The sequence below is a fragment of the Physeter macrocephalus genome, chromosome 8 (genome assembly GCF_002837175.3).
Source record: "Physeter macrocephalus isolate SW-GA chromosome 8, ASM283717v5, whole genome shotgun sequence".
In the NCBI taxonomy this organism is placed as follows: Eukaryota; Metazoa; Chordata; class Mammalia; order Artiodactyla; family Physeteridae; genus Physeter; species Physeter macrocephalus.
The window spans coordinates 90,205,753-90,227,269 of record NC_041221.1 but is presented as its reverse complement, the minus strand read 5'-3'; the positions used below and the strand labels follow the sequence as shown (position 1 = coordinate 90,227,269).

Genomic DNA, 21,517 nt, shown 5'->3' with positions numbered 1-21,517 from the left:
TGTGCGTCCGGAGCCTGTGCTCCGCAACAGGAGAGGCCACAGCAGTGAGAGGCCCGCGTACCGCAAAAAAAAAAAAAAAAAAAAAAGTGAGTGTAGACAAAGAAAAGTTCCATGACTAAATGCAAGAGCAAGCATTCCTAACATTTAGACATCTGGGAATATAAAAGGGAACCAGTAAGAGACAGAGCAGCCAGAGAGGGCTGCATGAGAAGCAGTGTCCTCAGGAGAGTGCTGAGTTCCAGAGCACTGAGATGAAGGGAAGATTCTGACAAACGTCTGAGATACAATACACAGGGCATTACGGAAGGGGAGTTGGTGGAGGTGTGAGTTGAGCATCTGGTCTGGAAATTAGGGCTCATATGGTCTAGAGCATGCATAGACCACATGGGGAAGAGAGTCTCTTTATCCCCAGGGGGCCTGGTCTTCTTAGGATGATTAAACAGGGATGAAGAGAGTGATGAATTAATACAAATAATCTCCAAAGGCCATGATTTCCAAAGGTAATCCTTTTGATGAAACTGACAGTGCTCAGGGACTAGAGAGGGAAGGGTGAATTTTTCCAGCAGCATACGGAGTTTTGAGGATTAAACGAGATAAAGTAAAAGACTAGAATAGGACCTTGGACATAATAAACATTCAGCATATGTTAGCTATAGATTTCCATCTTTCCTGACTCCTTTATCATATATTCTCTTTAAAAAGTGGAATTCAGCAAAACTTGGTTCAAGGCCCCCTTCTCTCATACATACTACAGTCTCTTTCTAGACAATTTCACTTCTGTCTGTAGTAAAATGACCCTCTGTACGTATAAAATGTGTAGCTGCGGCCTAGGTTTCTCTTCTAAGCTCCAACCAGTAACACTTATTGGTATCTAAATATCAAGACTCAAAGGCATTTCAAATTATCCCAACAAAACTCATTATCTCTGCCCCCAAAAGCCTGGTTTCCTCCCAGTGATCACCATAATAGTTAAGGGACTACCACTCAACCATTAGTTGCAGAAATCACGGCTCATCCTTGATATTCACTCTCTTACCTACCGCCATATGCAATCTATCATCAACTCCCAGGATTTTACTTGCAAGACAGCTTCTGAATTAATCTACTTCTCTGATTTTGCACCTGTATCACCTACCACTTTCCAAGCTCCAGCATTCAAGATCTTCAGTCTGAATTGTGATAAGAGCCTCCAGCTTGTCTACAGACATATTCTCTTACCAGCCTCTAAGATTTTCTCCCATTGGCAGTCAACATTCCATTTTTAAAACACACACACACACACACACACACACACACACATATATAAACACTCACTCACTCTCACACACAATATCTGTCTCTGTGTCTGTCTCCCTCTCTCTTTCTCTCTCTGAACCCTTCTCTTTTTCATCTCCTCATTATGTTCTCATAAAAGGCACCCTAACACCTACAGGATAAAGACAATAGCCCTTTAAGTCCCTATCTGGCCTATCTGATTACATCTTCAGTTATACTCTGGACCACTCTCCCCTCACTGCCACACTGGCCTCTTCCTGGTCCTTTGCCACACTCTGACCTCTTTACCCCTGCTGCTCTTTTTGCCTAGAGGCTGCCTAATGCTCAAATCTTTGCCTCATTAACTCCTACTCACCCTATAGTTCACAATTAAATGTTTCTTCCTTAAGAAAGCTTTCTGGGCATCCCTTAGACCAGGTCATTCATCTCCTCTCCATTTCGTGTTATGCAAGTCCTTTATTCTTTCATAGCAGTTATCTGTTTGTACCTAAAAACTTACTTGTGTGATTATATATAATGGTCTTCTTCCCTTTTAGATGTTAAAACTTCTTCAGGGCAAGGACTATACCTGATTTTGCTTACCCTTGTTTCCTTGGAGTCTACCACTGTGCTGGGCACATAACTGGCACTAAGAAATATCTATTAAATAATGAAGGAGAAAAGGGAGAAGGGGAAGCTAGGTTTCTATGTCTTTGCAGTCTCTGTCATATTCATTCTTCCTCTGCCATTTAAAGAATTCAGTCACTACCCAATAATCTCTGTCAAGCCATTAACCAGAATAAATATGTAATCCTCACAATCATGGCTCTAATCTAATACATTTAATAAAATATTTGACACACTCAAAATAAGAAAGTCCTTGAATATTATTTAATGCATAATTTCAGCTTTCAGGGGATCTATAATAAGCCATTCTAAATAATTACCTATAATCTTTTCATACTTCTACATCCTCAAGTCACAGAAACAAAAGAAATAAAGGGAACAAGCCTTTGGCAGAATTTTTCACAAATTCTTTTAGAAAGAGTGCCTATTCTATTTTTTTAAGCCTTTAAAGAGAATTCTATAACTTCAATTAATGGCCCATTCAGGCAGCACTCTTCATCCTTAAAAACATTCATTAAGCAACTATTTTGAATCATAATAAGTGACTCAAGTAGATGTAGTTAGTCCACTTGAAAACTTGAGGTATAAGGAAAGCAAAAATGATAAAGGCACAAAATTAAAGGACAAGTAAACAAAAACTAAACAAATACATGATGAAGGATACATAATTTATTCAGTAAATCAATTGTTGAGTGAATGATAAGAAAGTCACAGAGTTGGAAATCACAGGGTAACATCACAGATTTATATGGTCTGTCAGAGGCTGACAATGTAAAGGGAAGTTATTTAAGAAGAGGATGAGCAGAGCAGAGACAGACACAGGACTGTCAGCAGAGTAAACCTCGGTGGAGGCTGGAAAATGATGTAAGAGTCCAGAGCGAGGGGAGCATGTGGCATGGATATCCGGGAGGACGCAGGGCTGAGGAGGGGGGAGTAGGACACATGGAAGCAAAGTACAATGAGATAAACAATCTACTATGAAAAATGAGGTAAATAACCTCTGAGTCCTGGTCAGCAGTTGAGGTGACTGAAGGTTGACAGTGCCTAAAGTTTATAACACCTGATAGAGAAAGCAGCAGTGCGGCGCCTAAGAGAAAAACCCAAGAATAGATTCCTGTATTTGTGCGAAATCCTCTACTCTTCTCAACAGCATTTCCTCTGTAGATTTTTAACTTTTGTGAATTGAATTACCCCCATGCATCAACATGTCCTCTTACTAATGTCCTCTTGATTTCAGTCCCTCACCTCTAACCACCCACAAAGCCTTCTCCATTACTCTTGCCCGGACAGCTGCAAACTGCACCCAGCATGTTCTACACACTGAAGCTAGGTGGAGATGAAAAACACTCCTTGGATCATCACCTGCCTTTGAAATGCCTTCAAGGATTTCTCTACCTCAGTAATGCTCAAAGTGAGTCCAAGGACCCTTAAGAGTCCTTGAGACCCTCCAAGAGGTTCTGTGAGGTCAAAACTATTTCCCTAATAATACTAAGATGCTGTTTGTCTACTTCACTCTCATTCTCTCATGAGTGCACAGTGGGATCTTCCAGAGGCCAGATGACTGATATTATTGAAAAAGGCTGAATTACAGATTCAAACATGAGAATCTAACTATTAAACCAGACATTAAAGAGATCTGCAAAAACAAAAAAGCAATGAAAACCCTTCTTACAAAAGGTTTTGTTTTTAAAATTAAAACGTATGGGGGCTTCCCTGGTGGCACAGTTGTTAAGAATCTGCCTGCCAATGCAGGGAACACGGGTTCGAGCCCTGGTCCGGGAAGATCCCACATGCTGCAGAGCCACTAAGCACGTGCGCCACAACTACTGAGCCTGCGCTCTAGAGCCCACGAGCCACAACTACTGAGCCCACGTGCCACAACTACTGAAGCCCGCACACCTAGAGCCCGTGCCCCACAACAAGAGGCGCCACCGCAATGAGAAGCCTGCGCACCGCAACGAAGAGTAGCACCTGCTCACCGCAACTAGAGAAAGCCCGTGCACAGCAACGAAGACCCAACGCAACCAAAAATAAATAAATAAATTTTTTTTAAAAATTGCCCTTACCTATTCCTGAAGCTGGTATGAAGGAGTGGATCTTATTAACAGTAGCAAAATCCAGGGATTGAAAATATCTGAAAGAAGACTGTCCTCCCTCCCAGATGAAAATTTCAACTGAATTCTGATCTCCTACAATAACAGAATAAAAGGCAAATCTGAAGGCAAAAGTTACAGAAAAAAATGACAAAATTACCCAATAAAACTACAATAAAAATATTAAACTTAATTAAAGAAACAAATTTAGGACATTTCTCAGAATTCATTCCATTAAACAAAAATACAATTTAGTAGGAAACACTTTAAAAGTCTTCTTGCATTTACCACATGAAGTATATATTGATACATGGTTTAGCCATTAATCATGATCTGGTATCAAAAAAAGAATAGTAACAAATGTTTTATTTTTCAGGAATGTTGAAATTTTACCTATGAAAGTCCTACTAAGCAGAAAAAAGCATATTTGTAGTCAGAGAACATTTTTAAATGGTCTTATCGAAAGTTGCTTGGCACTATTTATTACCACTGCAGATTATCCATGGCATCCCAAGTATAGCCATATAAACAGTTACCTGTTTGTACCTTAGGTGTAAAATCTTCATAATTCTTTCTACTTTACCCACCCATCCCCAATTTTATTTTAATATCTTTAAAGTAGTGGTTAGGAACACCCACAGGTTATGGACATAACACTTAAAATGTTTTTCTTTTTTCCCCAGATCCATCTGTTAGCTGACAATCAATATTTAGATCCATCAAGAAACATACTATGGATTAGCTAAAAAGTTATTACAAGAGCATTTTCATATGAACATAAAATGAATGGAAGATAATTTCGATAACAACTATATATGCATTGCAAACACTAAATCGTCTTACCTGGAAAGACAGTTTTGGCAAAAATTAAGTAAATATCATCGCCTGAAGTCAAGGCTTCAACTTGTGTTGTTCCACTGATGGGAACGTCTTGAAAGTTAATAAACTCATTTCCAGACCACATGAGTAAAGGGGAGTTTGACCTGGCATTAGCCTGGGAAATGGCTAAGAACATAGCACCTCCTCTGGTGAACGAGGCCATGCTCAGCACACCTCGGACAGGGAGTGTCTGATGCAACACAAAGCTTCCTCCGTTCCATCTGAAGACCTGCAGGGAATGTTCAAATACAAAACACTTATGACTAGGAATTCAGCACTTGTGAGAATTTAGCCAATATCACATGTTTACTCACCTAGACCCCTTAATTTAGTTAAGAAGATACTTTCATAAATGAGAAAATATCAAAACTGATCCTCTCTCATTGCTCTCTCCCTCTTTTTTATCTGTGTGTGTATGTGTGTGTGCCTGAGTACACACACACAGAATGAAAGAGAAGTTATTTGAAAATAAATCAATTTCAAATATACATCTGGGCAGGGGTGGGTGACAGCAAGAGAAGGGGAAGCCAAAAATAGGAGAACATTTATTTAAATATGAAAAATTCAGAGCGAGATAAGAAACTTTCTAATGCTGTATTATCATTACCCACTGTTCAAGCAATAGAATATAAAGAAAAACACCTAAACTTTTTAGTCCTGAAGGTGGCACTGCATACAAGGTTTCAGGTGAGTGTTCATGTATTTTAAACTGAAAGAAAACCCTGAATCTACCTGATTTCTTACGCCATCTGGTCAATTTCACAAAGAATTATATTTATTCAGTAAAAAATGGGAATCTTATATAAGCCAAGCATTATGCAAGAAGTTAGGGACAGAAACACTTCTTCCTTTATGGATCTTATTAACTACTAGGGAAAGGCAAACAATAAATACATCAAACATTAAATAAATGTATGACTACTAAACTGAGACAAGTACTCAACATTTAGGAAGGTATGATAGAGAATTATGAATGTCCTAGGAAATAAAATTAGAAAGAATGACATGACAAAGTTTCTAAGGCAGAAAAAGTTTGTCATAACCTGAACGAGACCGGTGCAGCTGGAATGCAGTTGACAGCACTGGAGGAATGAAGATAATACTGGAGAGGTACGATCACGAGGTACCTTTTGTTAAGGTGCCCATATAATTTAACACAGGGATGCTTTAGAGTGAAAGAGACAATCTTAATCATTGTACGACAACAGGCACAACCCAGCACTGCACTGGGCAAATAAGAACATACGGTTATCCTATTTACAGCCCATATTAAATAATTTAGAAGTTATTCCAAACATAATTGGAAATCATTGAATAATTTTAAAATGAGGAGCAACGTGAATTAATATTTTTAAAAGACTACTCCAGCTACTTGAAACATGGATCTGAGGAGATCAGAGAAGTTTGGAGACCAGCTAGGAGACTATTCTACTAGTACAGTGAGAAGTGATGGGGACCTGGATTAGGGAAGAAGAAGCAGAGATGGAAAGAAACATCTGTACTCAAAATAGTATCAGGAGATATAATCAAAAACACTTAATAATAAATTAGATGGGAATGAATAATCAGCAGAAATCAAGAAAGATATGGACTTCCCTGGTGGCGCAGGGGTTAAGAATCCTCCTGCCAATACAGGGGACACGGGTTCGATCCCTAGTCCGGGAAGTTCCCACATGCCGCAGAGCAACTAATAAGCCCCTGCGCCGCAACTACTGAGCCTGTGCCCTACAGCCCGTGAGCCACAACTACTGAGCGCGCGTGCTGCAACTACTGAAGCCTGCACGCCCATAGCCCATGCTCCACGACAAGAGAAGCCACTGCAATGAGAAGCCTGTGCAACGCAACGAAGAGTAGCCCCGGCTCACCTCAACTACAGAAAGTCCGCAGGCAGCAACAAAGACCCAATGCAGCCAAAAATAAATAAATAAATATTCTTTTAAAAAGATACAACCCAGCACTCTATCTTGAGCAACTGCATTTATGAGGTTATTATTTCCCAAGATGAAAGCAAACACTTGAAACAAGTTTCATAGAGAAAATCTACAGTTTAGTTTGAGAAATGTTAAATCTTAGATACCGAGAATATATTTAAGTGTACATGCCAACAGGCAGTTAGACACGAAATCTAGAATACACAGGAAAGGCTACTGATAAATTTGGAAGACAGTCTATAGTTGATATTTAAAGCCTAGGATTGATAAAAGTACTCAGAATGAAGAGAAAGAAAAAAGAAATGTGAACCAAAACCGAACCTGAAAAACTTCAAGATATCTAAGTTCAGAAAAGGGAGAAGGAAGTGGCATTGGAGATAGAGGAGACACAGAAAGACAGAATGAAAATCTGTGTGGTAGTTCAAAAATCAAGAGAAGAGATGGTTTAAATTTGAGGATGAAGCGACTGTCAAGTGCAGATGGGAAGCAATGCAAAATAATGACAGAAAAAAAACCCACTGTATTTGCAACCCAGGTGTCACTGGTGACCATGAAGAAGTTTGCAAAGCAAGTAGATAATTCTTTCAAGGTATCAATATAGAGGGGAGAAAAGAAATGAAGCAGGAAGTAAAGGGGGTTAAGATCAGAAGAGAAATCACTTTTTAAGCTTGGAAATCCTGCATTTATGCTGACTGTAATAATCCTACAGAGAGAGAGAGAGATGCTAGTTACGCTGGCACTAGAGGGAATAACTGACCCTTATGAAGGCAAGAGAGGAGACTATGTGAGGCGCCTGTCTTTTATAGAAGAAACACTTCTGCCATTGTATCAGGAGGCAGGAATAAGACTGGTTTTCAAGACAGTTTCTGAATTTGGTGTTGGGAAGATAAGTAATCTCCTTTCTGGTAGCTTCCATTTCAGCAAAGTCATGAGCTGAAAGTAAAGAGATGAGAAGCAGGTATGGGAATCTGAGGAGTGACGAAAATTATCAAATAAATATTAAGACACTGTGATATAGTTTACTAGAGAAATACGGGATTTCTGGAGTGATGTTGTGTGTCCATCTGGCAATGTTAATCATGAATTTTCAGTGATGCCATCTATCCAGTTGTGTGATTTTTCTCCATGTTTTCCAATGCAATTAAATTCTAATTAAATGTTCATGCTTATTATTACACTTGCTCTGGTTCTTAAAGACAATATTCAAAACTCTATCATTGGGGCTTCCCTGGTGGCGCAGTGGTTGCGCGTCCGCCTGCCGATGCAGGGGAACCGGGTTCGCGCCCCGGTCTGGGAGGATCCCACATGCCGCGGAGCGGCTGGGCCCGTGAGCCATGGCCGCTGAGCCTGCGCGTCCGGAGCCTGTGCTCCGCAACGGGAGAGGCCGCAGCAGAGGGAGGCCTGCATACCACACAAAAAAAAACAAAACAAAAAAAAAAAACTCTATCATTTAAAAATTAACTATGACTAATCAATATCTATATTCTCTTTACTACTTTACCATAATCAAATTATGGTTTTCTTTTATACTAAACCTACAGACTACATCTTTGATGTGTTTCAATTATGGTATTAAAAAAATTCATTTTAAAAGAATCAAACCTGAGTTAATTCAGAATCATCACTTTGACTTGCAACAATTACATAATCTTGACTGTCTGAAGTAAAATATCTTACTTGAGAACTTTCTGAAATAGTGATTGTTTGTACCTGCAAGGAAGACAGAACAGTGAGAATAAAAATTTAAAGGAAAATTTAACAAAGAAAAGCTCTGAATTACAGTAATAGTCTGAGTAAATATTTGAAGTTCAAAACTTGAAAAATCATTCTGATCCCTAGGTATGCATATCCAGATGTCATTTCAAGAAAGACCAAAATATCCCTGGATTAAGACACCTTGCTAAAATGTTTATCAATTTGCCAAAAACCCCTTATCACATTAACATAGAACATACACTATCTTCTATTTAGAAGATATCTATCTTCTATCTTCTCAATCTCACGAATCTGATTTTTCTTTTAAATAAAGCAATCTACAAAAAAAGTGAAGTGTTTTTTTTACCAGGAATAATCTGAATCCAGATGTGAATGTATACACACTGTTAACAGAAGACTTTTCTTCATTTCTTTCTTCATGAGTAATCACAAAGTAGGGGGAAAGACCCATATTAAAGGCCTCACAAGTTTTAGGATTTTCTATATGTAAATCCTAGGAAACAAGGAATAACAGTAATTCACGGGGCATCCAAAATCTATATGTACATTATAGTTTGTGTACCATAAAATAAGTGATGTTTACCTCAAGTGGAACAAAAATCCCTTGCCATCGGTAAAGAGTAGAAGACAATTTTCTTAACATTATACCATATACTGAATCTTCCAAAGTAAAGAAACACCAGCCAGAAGCCAATGCATCCAAAAAACTTTGAAATATAGAAAACTTAACATCCATTCCCCCTGAAAAACATAAATCGTGATTTGCTTGTGTAAAATCCTCTCCAAACTTTATCTATTCTGTTTATTGTTTAAATAGTGAAACTAGTGAGTTTGTAACTAGAAGTGAAAATGCTTCCATGGTAAGTGTATATGTACAAGAAAGACAGAGAAGAGACAAACTAGAGAACTTCAAAATAGATAGTAACTAAAAATATCAACACCCAAAGACAAGAAAAATTGTTAATACTGTGCTCTAAACCCACAAAGACTTTTCCAGGGTATATTTATAAATAAATACTGAATTTATACTTTAAAAGGAAATATGTTCAGTATGATTTTTATCAGCTTTCATAAAGATGATGAAAATATAACAGAGAAATTTAGAAATAATAAACACCTTTTATGGAAACATGCTAAATGATAGGTTTTTAAAACTCACACTATTAATTTGAAACTATCCCCATCCAATGATTTCTAACTTTACATGCTGTATATTTTAAGAATGCCAAAGCAGATTCACCTACTACAAGTAGCTATCAAGTTTTATCAGCCTGCTATAACAGGTACATGTCCTAAAATTCTGTGCTACAATTAAACAAAGACAGAAACAAAAAATTCCTGCCTAATGAAGAATACCTTTAAAACACCTTGTGTGTTCTATTATCATGACAGTTTCCCAAAGAAAGTTCGTTCTTTTTAAACTTTAGTTAATGGTGTGAACATGATGCACAAAGAACAAATGTCAAAGTTGAAACCTAGGCTCCTTGTAAATTATTGATCATTTTTATATTACCAGTTGATGAAGGCATAATGTCAGTGCCTTTTATGTACTATCCATTGGTGATATCTTTTCCTAGAAATCCAATATTTTAGATTCCTGCTTTGCCACCCTTTAAAGGCACACTACAGCTTTTGCATTAAGAGTCTGAATGTTTTGCACTGAAGTCGACCACATGGTCAAATCCTCCCCTACCGTAATTCCGGAAGACGGTGAATGAAGAATAAACAATGCCTGCTGACATTTAAGAACCTCCAACACATACTCCCACAAGCACTTCCACAAAACACATGCAGAGCCCAAACTATAATGAGATAACTCTGAATTAGAAACCATAATCTTTCTTTTTTGGATCCCATCTCTTCCTGGCTTCCAGGCCATTGTCCCACTATTAATTATCCCTTCTCTTCTAAATATTCAGTCCTTCTCTACTTACCAGGCTTTTTCCATCAGCATTTACACATGCTTAGGTCTCTTCAAACTAAACAAATAAACAAAAACCCTGACTCCTACACCCCATCACTACTCTTACTAGATCCTACCCTTCTCAGCCAAACTTCTTGAACTAGTTGTACATATTTGAGGCCTGCATTCTCTCATTTCCACTCAAAATGTTATTCAGTCCACATCCCTCTATACAAATAGCTCTTGTGATTTTATGTCTTCTACATTGCTAATGACGATGAGTATTTTGTCAGTTCTCATCTTACTGGACTTCTCACCAGCAATTGACACGATTTACCACTCCTTTCTTTTTAAAATGCTTTCACTGCTGCCTGCAATCCTGCATTCCCCTGGGTTTCTCACCAGGTCTCTGAAGTCCCCTTCTCCTCTCCCTAGTCATTCAATTTGACTCAGTCTGAGTCCTCTTCCCTTCTCTATCTTCATCCTCACTTTCCAGGTTTTTACGTCAACTTCCATGACTTTAAAAACAATATGCATGCTAAAGGTTCCCAAATTTATCTCTCCAGCAGAGATCTTCTTTTGAGTCTAGAGAAATGTCTTCTAAAAAGTTAACTCAAATTCAAATATTTTACTCCCCTCACCAAAGTAACACCTTGTTTCCATTAGGCACTCCCTTTCTTACTGAATGGCATGTATCTCCATCCAACTACACAAACTAGAAACGTAAGAGTCATCTCAGGTACCTTCTTCACATCCAGTCCATCACCCAGTCCAAGCTACCATCATCTGTTGCCCTTTTGTTTGTCTCCCTTCATCCTCTAATTTCTCCTGTGCCAATCCATTCTTTACCTGGCACCAAGAATGATACCTTCAAAATGCAAATGTGATCAGACCACCCCACGTCTATACATGGGAACCCTCCCTCATGCCTAGACCACTCAGAGACTTTCCATAACCCTAAGATAAAGACTAATGTATATGATATATTCTTCAAGTTCTTCAATGATCTAGTCTTATCTAGCTCTCCAAACTCAGCACTCCCCCTTATTTCTAAACCCAGTGCCCACTCTTCAGTTCTTCACTTATACGCTCTAGACTTCTGCCTTGATAGCTTCCTGCTTTCTCTTCTATGTTCCTCCAACTCAAGCCTTGCATAATCCCTACTCATCATTAAGTCTTAGTTCAAACAATGATTCCCCTCGGAAGCATTCCCTATGTTCTCACAACACTTAGAACTTCACCTTTAAAACATTTATTATAGCTCAAACTACACATTGATTTTTACTTATTTATTTCTGTCTCCCCCTAAATTCTAAGTTCCATGAGTTCACTACCATGTCTGTCACAGGATAGGCACTCAATAAATATCTGTGAATGCAGTAAAAGAATTAGATATCTGTTCTCCATTTTCAACAGATCTGTAAGATACAATTCATGGGGGAAAATGTAAATCTTATACATGCAATCTTTCTTGGTTATAGAATTTTGTTTTTATAAGAAATGAAACGTACTCATGCCAAAGGCTGTTTCAGAAACTGTCTCCCACTCCACACTCACAGCTAAATCAATGCCATTAGTACGTGACACATTTAAATATACAGTCCTGTTGGCTTCTTCAGTGTCTATAGAGGTGGCTCTAAAAGAAACAAACAGTTGCAGAAAGCAGAAAAAGCATGTAATTTCTACATGTTAAATACCTATATCACATTGCTAGTATATATTTAATACACTTTTAAATTTACGCAAGTCACGGTGACATCCACCCACAAATTTTATACAGGAGGAAGGCTAGACTCTAGAGCTCAAAAATATTCATTTATGAAGACATTTAAAAAGCACTATTATCTGATACTATGATAGTAAGAAAATACTGAGGGTCAGTAACTTCAGTAACTTCACACTACATATTCTAAAATAAATAAAGCTTTGTCATTCTTAAGTTTCTTCTTACATAAACTAAAAACATTTTATAGAGAAAAAATGAATCAGAAAATTCTTGACATATTAATAAAACTAGATCTATTAAAATATTTCTCAGATATAAAAAACACAAATATTTGTCAGTTTCCAGAGGGAATTTTTAAACTACAATCATGTTAATATATGTTTGAAGAGTCATTCATTTGGTTTGAGCAGCTAAATATAAGTTAAACTATTTCTTGCTTTTTATTATTACTGAAAACACAAAATAGTGCTTTTACCTGAAAGTGTGGATTCTGAGAAAATAAGAATTCTAATGACACCGTTGTACAGCACATGATTAGGTTTTTGATGCTCCCTGTTATGAGAGTGCATATGGCCCCTCTCGATCTATCTGTTAGAGCTCATTTTAAAAGTCCCCATTAAGAGAGTCAGAGATCAATTTTCTTCTGCATTTTCTTTACGTCAAAAGTTATTTCCTCCCTGTGGGCTCGGGCGGCCCTCCGGCCGGGTCGACCAGCTGTCCCCCGCTCCCGCGGACTTGGGCCCTGCGAGCTCGGGCAGCCCTCCGGCCGGGTCGACCAGCTGTCCGCCCCTCCCACGGACTTGGGCCCCGCGGGCTCGGGTGGCCCTCCGGCCGGGTCGACCAGCTGTCCCCCCCTCCCGCGGACTTGGGCCCCGCGGCTTCGGGCGGTCATCCGGCCGGGTTGACCAGCTGTCCCTGCGCGGACTTGGGCTCCGCGGGCCCCAAGTGCCTGCTCTCTCTTTGTGTCCCGAACATTAGTGTGCCGATTAAGATTAAACATGTAATCATAAAAAAAAAAAAAAAGTTATTTCCTACTTAGCTTCAGAAGTGACAATTTCCTTACGAATAAATTATACCTATTTGCAACTGCAGAGATACTGAATAGCCCCAAAGGGGCCTGGTTTTGCAAAACTGTTATCAGGGTTTGAACACGGGCCCCCAGTCTAGCACCTCCAGTCGGATTAAACAAGGTACAGACAAAATGCTCATCCATCTCTGGTTCAGTGTCCAATACGGCTGATATGTGTAGGGCCTGAAAACACAATCAAAAGATAAAGTTACTAGAATTCAGCAACACACATACAGAGTAATTTGCTAAACATTTATGACAACAAAATAGTATTTCTGGAAAACAGTACCTCTTTTTTATTTTAATACTGATCCTTATAAAGTAATAGTTACAACTGTTTCAAGTTACAACTTTCAAGTTTATCAACACTGTGACACAGTCTAACTGAAATGCCTAAAAATAAAATTTATGGCATTTGAAAACATCACTGAGATTAAAAAATTAAATTTAGACCTTCATTTTTGCTACTTCTTTATCCTGCCCTGGCTATGTAAGTGCATTAAGTCTCTTTCTAGCCTAGAATTCACTCTTAAAAAGCAGTTATAGCCACAGCAGGCACAAATCAGAAACAACCCACATGTTTATCAACAGAAGAATGGATAAACAAACAGTGGTCTATTTAATGAAATGCTACTGAGCAATAAAAAAAGAACCAACTACTCATGTGTGCAACCAAAAATGATGTCGACCAAAAGAAGTCAGACACAAAAAGAATACATACTGTATGGTTCTATTTATAAGAAGTTCAAGAATTAGCAAATGAGTCTTCAGTGACAGAAACCAGAAAGCACTTTCCTCTGGGGAGGGTAAGGGACAAGAAGGAAACTTCTGTGTGATGGTTTGTTTAATGTTTAATATACTAATCCAAGTGGTTGTTACACTGGTGTATACATATTTTTAAAGTCACTGAGCCATACGCTTAAGACTTTTGTATTTTACTGTTTATACCTCAGAATAAAAACATGTGGAGATAAAGATAATTATGTGGGTGAGAGAAAAATCGATTTAATCTAATTTGCTCTAAAATTTAATTTCCCTAATGAACCAAAAGGTCTTTAAATGCAGTTTGAAAAAGAGTCTTTTAAGGAAAAAAACACAATAGAAATATAATAAATTTAAAATATACAAAAAATTAAATGAAATAAAATTTAAAACTTTTTTAAAAAGAAAGGCATGCGAATGTTAAAAAAATAGCAAATTCATAAAATACTTCAAATTTGAATTCTTTTTATCTATATCAAGATGTAAGTGTCCTTGAATAAATCAATTAAAGGTTCTAAATTTCCAGAAACATGAAAAAATTAGACACGCAAATGAATATGAATTCAAAAACGTACTGAAGTTTATACAAACTGATCATAAATAAAATGAATAATTAGGTGGACTGTTTTCAGGGCTTCCCTGGTGGCACAGTGGTTGGGAGTCCGCCTGCCAATGCAGGAGACACGGGTTCGTGCCCCGGTCCGGGAGGATCGCACATGCCGCGGAGCGGCTGGGCCCGTGAGCCATGGCCGCTGAGCCTGCGCGTCCGGAGCCTATGCTCCGCAATGGGAGAGGCCACAACAGTGAGAGGCCCGCGTACCATAAAAAAAAAAAAAAAAAAAAAAAAATTAGGTGGACTGTTTTTAGATGAAATAGTTTAAAGTATATTATTTTAGAATTATACTTTATACAGCTGGCTTAAAAAATATCTTAAGCTAATACAATTAGTTATTTTAAACTTAAACTGTGTCTTAAAAATAAAATTTAGTAGCAGGAACAGAAAATTACTAATATACAGAAATAGACGTTTCAGAAGGTAAACTTCTGCAAGTATAGTTCACATTTATGATTAATCCCAAATCCAGCATTTTTCCCCCAATAAGCTCTTCCTGTTTACATAGGATACCTGCTTCTCAAATAAGCAGTCTGAAGGAAGCAGTTGTATTTTGTTTAATGAAAATGTGGCAAAAGAATGACTGGCTATGGCTTAATGACTGCAATGAATGGCTTGGAGTTTCTTTTAGTTTATGATTTATAGACAATATAAAGTGAAGTATGCCATTTAAATACACTTAACATTTAAAGCAGCAATATGCATATTTTCTTTATTATTTGCACATTCCACTACTCTATTAATGGAACAAATTTCTCTGGTTGCACTCTATGTAGACAATACAGCACTAGAGCACTTTCACGTGGTAATATAATCACATCTTTACCTATCACCTAAGCTGGATTATTTTTTTCTTTCTAGGATCTAGGGTGTTCAGGGTGTTCCTCCAAGAGAAAATTATTTTGTAACTATTAATCATTCATTCTCAGTAAAGGTTCATCCTGTACCTTGAAACGAACACCTTCTTCTAAAACAATATAGCCTTGGAAAGGAGTCAGATCTTTCGACTCCATTGAAGAATTCACTTCTGTCACAATGAACTGAACTGTCACAGTTCCAAACAGTCCCTGTGCAGGTTCCCGAACGATGTACAACACTGCCACACTCTCCTGGATGTAGAGAGCTGTCGGTTCTCGTAGGAAAAAGTGCTCACTGTTGTTAAATGCTAGAACTCCAGGGCCATCATCATTAGCAAGGACAGTGATTAAGGCTGTCAAATAAAAATATTAAAACAATAAATGAAAATAGAATGGGTTGTAAGTAATGAGAAGCATGTGCATGTTTCATTGTAAACCAGGCCAACTCTTTTCTAGATCATCTTAAAAACAAGGGAAATTTTAAAAGGCATCTAATGAAATTCCACATTCACTCATGATATAAATAAAAACACTCAGTAACAACAAACAAAAAAACAAACAAACAAAAACACGCAGTAATCTTGAAATAAAAGACAGCTTCCTCAACCTGATGAAGTGATATGTCTCAGAAGCCAAAAGAAAGTATTAAACTTAATGTTGAAACATTAGGAGGGTTCCCACTAAAAACAGAACAGGACAATGGTGCCTGTCATCACTGCTACTATTCAGCATCGTCCTGGAGCTAACAGGCCGGTAACAGGTATAAAAGCAATGGAAAGGAAGAGCCAACACTGTCACTCTTTTCTAGACATCATGATTGTCTTCTTAGAAAAGGCAAGAGAAAAAAGTTATTAGAACTATTATAAGAGTTTAAAATATAAGGTGAGTAACCTTTAGAAATCAAGAGCTTTCTATTTTCTACCACCACTACTAATAATGTTAATAATAATAGCCAAAACAACAACTAATACTACTGAGAACTTACAAATTGCTTAACCTATATTATTAACTCATTTAATTCTCACAATAACCCTATGGGGCTGACTATATTATCATTCTCATTTTAAGAACTGATGATTGAAGCACAGACAGGCAATCTGTGGAAGTTCACAAGTTAGGATGTGGCAGTACTGGTACTCAAAGCTAGAAGTCTGCTTCGGAGCATGCATTCAAAAAGATTACTGTAAAACCTCTATATATCAGGTATAACCATTTAAAAATATAATAAAAACAGACCTCGTTCATAATAGCAACAATTCCTAGCAATCAAAGTAAAAAAGTAAGACCTACACGAAAAAAATTGTAAAATGTTAATGTGTGACTGCGGCAGATGGTGTCAGTGCATCACCCATAGCCTGTGGCTCACTCAGGAGTGAAGGGGTGAAAAGGAGCTATGTATAAGAAATCAACAATTACCTATTATATTTTCCCCCAGCTCCAGTCCAGGAGAAGGATTTGTTAAAATCACCTGAAATGCTTCATCTCCTTCTGGAATGTCATCATCAAGAATCATGATGTCAACATGTTTATACCTTTCTCCATTAGCAAAATGAAGAATCTGGTCAAAAAAGTAAAAGTAGCAGTATTATATTTAAATACACTTTGAGTTTTTTAAAAATGTTTGGAAATAAATACAATATACTTTTGAATGTGAACTAACCTATTTACAGGATTTTTCCCTTACTTTTTCATGATCTCTTTTTATTTAAATTGACAATATTAAGTTTAAAAAGTAGAAGTTGTGGAGGAAGAAAGGAAACATTTGACTAAGCAGTAAAAGGCACGAAGAGACAAGATAAAAAAACATTTTCAAACACTAAAGGTGTTTCGGTAAAGTAAAACAAAGAAACGGAAGAGTTAACATTTTCAAGAAGCGTAAGAAACACTCTGGGAAGGTCATCTAATGATATAAATTGTTTAACACAATAATGTGTGTTCTCCAGTATCAAAAACTGCAATAAGATAGTAAATTAATAAGAAGTGGGTGTCAAATATTACAATAAAATAATGAATGAAGTAAAATACAAAAGAATCTTTAAAACAGTACTGAAAGTTTAATTTATACAATTTACCAAAATAGTGAAGAGAGCTATTCCACCATGTGGAAATCTTCTTTCCTAGTTTACTATGGAATATACAGTAGTTTATTATTTCAAGATTAACTTATTTACAGGGCCTAAATCACTATAATTCTCAATGAGTTCACCATTGGGGTAAAGACGTAATCCAGCCCCAGCTGTGCTTCCAAATTCTGGGCATACACAAACAAGGAAACGTGGCCAAGAGTCCCTTTGCTCCTCTGGGCTACCAATGTTAAACTTCTTTGGGTTTCGTTTACTTCAAATCTATAATAAAGAGAATACATTCATTTTTCCTTATAAGCTTTTATTCAATAGATAGTAGAGAATCTGAAACTCAGAAAAGGGCTCTTAGGCAGCCTTCGGTTTACCTGCTCTGTTGCCACTCAATTATGCCTCGAGCACCGTCATTGGCATCAATAATAATTTGTGCAGTCAAGCCCTCTGAATCTGAAAAAGCACAGAAACATACCTTTAAATAAATGTAAGTAGTTAAAAAGAGAATTAGTTGATATAGAATTTAAAGACCTTTGGTATTATATAATTCCTAATATAGAGGTATTGCCAACATTACTCAAAAGATGTTTAAGAAAATAAGACATAAATACTTATATGAATGAGGAAACTTTTGCTAGCAAGAACCACTGACTTACAGAAATCTAATCAACTGAGAACAGTATAAAATAAGCAACTGAAGTTACGGTTAATTTCTATTATTTTAATCCATTTCAAGAGGAAAGGAAAATGGGGATAGTTGCAAGGAGTAGAAAGAGGAGGGAAAAAATGGGAAGAGAAAGGCAGGATGTGCTGCAGAGAAAAATACAGGTGTGAAAAAGAGACAGAGAGATACAGGGATACAAACAGAAGTTGAGAAGGTAGGAAAGATGGGGGAAGGTTAGGAGGAATAAAGACTAAGCTTAAAGTAAATTTCTCTTATCCCTTTTTATTCTGTATTCTGTCCACCAAGCTCAGTATGTTACCAATATCCATTATTCAGTCTTGAAATAGTAACTAACCCTGTTGCTGTTTTGTTCTGTTTTTTAATATGTTCATCCTTTATCTTTTAAATTTCAAAAGGTCCACCTTACTCTTGGATACGTATGACAGCTGTCTGGGTGAAGAATGGGTAAGGAAAGTGGAATTCTCTCTCAGTGAAGGGATCAACAATGTTGAAGAAAGAATATAAAATCAGGATTTGTGCCCATCAAGCTAGAAGCTACAGAGCACAAGCCCAGCCCCACCAGTTCCTAGCTGTGTGACTTCGGCATGGTACTTAGCTCAGCTCCCCCAACTATAAAATGGGCAAACATAAGCAATAATGGTACTAATATACAAAGCACTTGAAACAGGAGCATTAGAAAGCACTTATCAAAAGTTAAACTATTCAAATTACCTCTGAGTATAAGGAAATATGATGTACTCTGTCAGTTTTCTTAGTGTGAACAATAATTAACTTGTAATAATTGCTTGATGTAAAGAGCCTAGTTGTTGGAATCATATATTTCTTCTGCATAAAAATGGAAACTTTCCAAGTAATAATACAATAATATGTTAAAAACTGATTATTCCCTTTTGCTATTTTCAAAGTTGTCATACTGAGCCTCAGAAGTGAGTGAGGAACTCCCATTCCTCAGGCCCCTGCTCTGGGCCATGCTTCTCCCCCTTTAACTCAGACTAATTTTCCCTCTGCCCAGAGCACCTTATAACTCAGGGGTCCCCAACCCCCAGGCCACAGACTAGTAGCAGTCTGTGGCCTGTTAGGAACCAGGCCACATAGCAGGAGGTGAGCGGCAGGCAGGTAAGCGAGTGAAACTTCATCTGTATTTACAGCCGCTCCCCGATGCTCGCATTACCGCCTGAGCTCCGCCTCCTGTCAGATCAGCAGTGGCATTAGATTCTCATAGGAGCACCAGCCCTACTATAAACTGCGCATGACAGGGACATAGTTTGCCCGCTCCTTGTGAGAATCTAATGCCTGATGATCCGAGGTGGAGCTGAGGCAGTGATGCTAGTGCTGGGGAGCGGCTGCAAATACAGATTATCATTAGCAGAGAGGTCTAACTGCACAGAGACCATAATAAATCAATTGGTTTGTGTTATAAAGCAGAAACTAACACACCATTGTAAAGCAATTATACTCCAATAAAAGATGTAAAAAAAAGAAAAAACCCCTATCAGTGATTGGCAAGTGAAACAAGCTCAGGGCTTCCACTGATTCTGCATTATGGTGAGTTGTATAATTATTTCATTATATATTACAATGTAATAATAATAGAAATAAAGTGCACAATAAACGTAATACCCTTGAATCATCCCAAAACCATCCCCACTGCCGCCCTGGTCCTTGGAAAAATTATCTTCCACAAAACCGGTCCCTGTGGCAAAAAGGCTGGGGACCGCTGTTCTAACCAGGTCCCTGTTGCCAAAAAGGTTGGGGACCGCTGTTCTAACCAAGGGATGGGGAGCACGCTATTTCAGGGCAACTCACCACCAACCCCCACTAGGCCGTCACACCTAAAACTTGCAGACAAAATTTCCAATATCAAATGTCCAAATCGTAAGCAAGAGTTTGTGTTTTAATAATAGGAATATATCTTTTTAAAGTAATCTACATAAAGTTGTACTAAGGTTCAAGTTTTACCTTTCAGTCTGTAATGAATTAACTGAGTCTTTTCTAAAGCATGAAAAGAAAGAGATAAAAAGTCAAAAAAGAAGCAGAGAACACAGCAAACAAACACCCTACTTAATCTAAGAGACAATAAAAACATCTGAGAGTTTGAGATCTAATGAAAATAGCAAATTAAATTTTAAAAGGAAAATGCCTTCATAAGAACTAATTCTATTTTGAAGATTACAAATTTGGTTATAAAATAACTGTAATGTTTAAAAAGCATCACACAATTTTTAAATGTCTTTATGCTGTCCAATGTACAAAGCTACAATATATGATGGTCTTTAAATTTAAATAAATCTAAAAGCTCACATATTTACACATATAGCTGAGATTAGCAAACTTCACAATGATCACTTCTGATTAAAAAATGAAGAAACTTTACTTCGTTTGCAGTGAGTAAACAGAAACAAACAAAAAAGCCCATCATACCTAGTCTAGGAGGAAATGAAGTTAAAGGAGCCATGATAAGTTCCACATAAGTTAAATTCACAAGGAAATATTCTTCTAGTTCTGGTACATCGTCCTGCAAAAATTACACCCATTAAATTGTCTATAATTATGCTCTCAAATTAATTACCTTGCAAGCTGTTATTAAAAATTATCTTTTAAATATAAATATATATATTTAAATAGTATACAGAAAACAAAATGCAAACATAGAGTAGAAAAGATTTAAATCAGAAAAAATAAACATGTCTTGGCAATGATTTTTTTTGGATTTAACACTAAAAGCAAAAGCAATAAAAGCAAAAATAAACAAGTGGGACTATATCAAACTGAAAAACTTCTGCACAGCAAAAGAAAACATCAACAAAAGAAAAGGCAACCTATGGAATGGGAGAAAATATTTGCAAATCATACATATCCAAAATATATCTAAAAAAGTCATACAACTCAATAGCAAAACAACAAATAATCTGATTTAAAATGAAGAGGGACAGAATAGAAATTTTTCCAAGGAGGAAATGCAAAAGGGCCGACCTGTACATTAAAAGGTGCTCAACATCACTAATCCTCATAGAAATGCAAGTCAAAACCACAATGAGACATCGCCTTACATTTATTAGAATGGCTATTATCAAAAAGCCAAGAGGTAAGTGTTGGTGAGAATGTGGAAAAAGAAGAACCCTTCACACTGTTGGTGGGAATGTAAATTGGTGCAGCCACTGTGCAAAATAATATGAAGATTCCTCAGAAACTTAAAAATAGAACTACCAGCAATCCCACACCTGGGTATTTATCCAAAGGAAATGAAAACAAAATAGTGAAGCGGTATCTGCACTGCCATGTTCACTGCAGCATTATTCACAGCAGCAAAGTTATGGAAACAATTCA

General features: G+C 37.2%; 1 protein-coding gene across 1 annotated transcript in view; it reads right to left on the bottom strand.

The window, feature by feature from the left end:
• The window catches only part of ADGRV1 (adhesion G protein-coupled receptor V1), a 552,025-nt gene that overhangs the window by 407,396 nt on the left and 123,112 nt on the right, over positions 1 to 21,517 (bottom strand). Inside the window, exons 41-51 of the mRNA XM_024125341.3 lie at positions 17,880 to 17,958; positions 17,637 to 17,775; positions 16,847 to 16,988; positions 15,521 to 15,783; positions 13,206 to 13,381; positions 11,915 to 12,039; positions 9,084 to 9,241; positions 8,847 to 8,993; positions 8,387 to 8,494; positions 4,818 to 5,082; positions 3,948 to 4,070 (exon numbers count right to left, since the gene is read on the bottom strand). Of these exons, the coding sequence (XP_023981109.1) occupies positions 3,948 to 4,070; positions 4,818 to 5,082; positions 8,387 to 8,494; positions 8,847 to 8,993; positions 9,084 to 9,241; positions 11,915 to 12,039; positions 13,206 to 13,381; positions 15,521 to 15,783; positions 16,847 to 16,988; positions 17,637 to 17,775; positions 17,880 to 17,958 (1,725 nt within the window). The remainder of the gene's footprint in view (positions 1 to 3,947; positions 4,071 to 4,817; positions 5,083 to 8,386; positions 8,495 to 8,846; positions 8,994 to 9,083; positions 9,242 to 11,914; positions 12,040 to 13,205; positions 13,382 to 15,520; positions 15,784 to 16,846; positions 16,989 to 17,636; positions 17,776 to 17,879; positions 17,959 to 21,517) is intronic.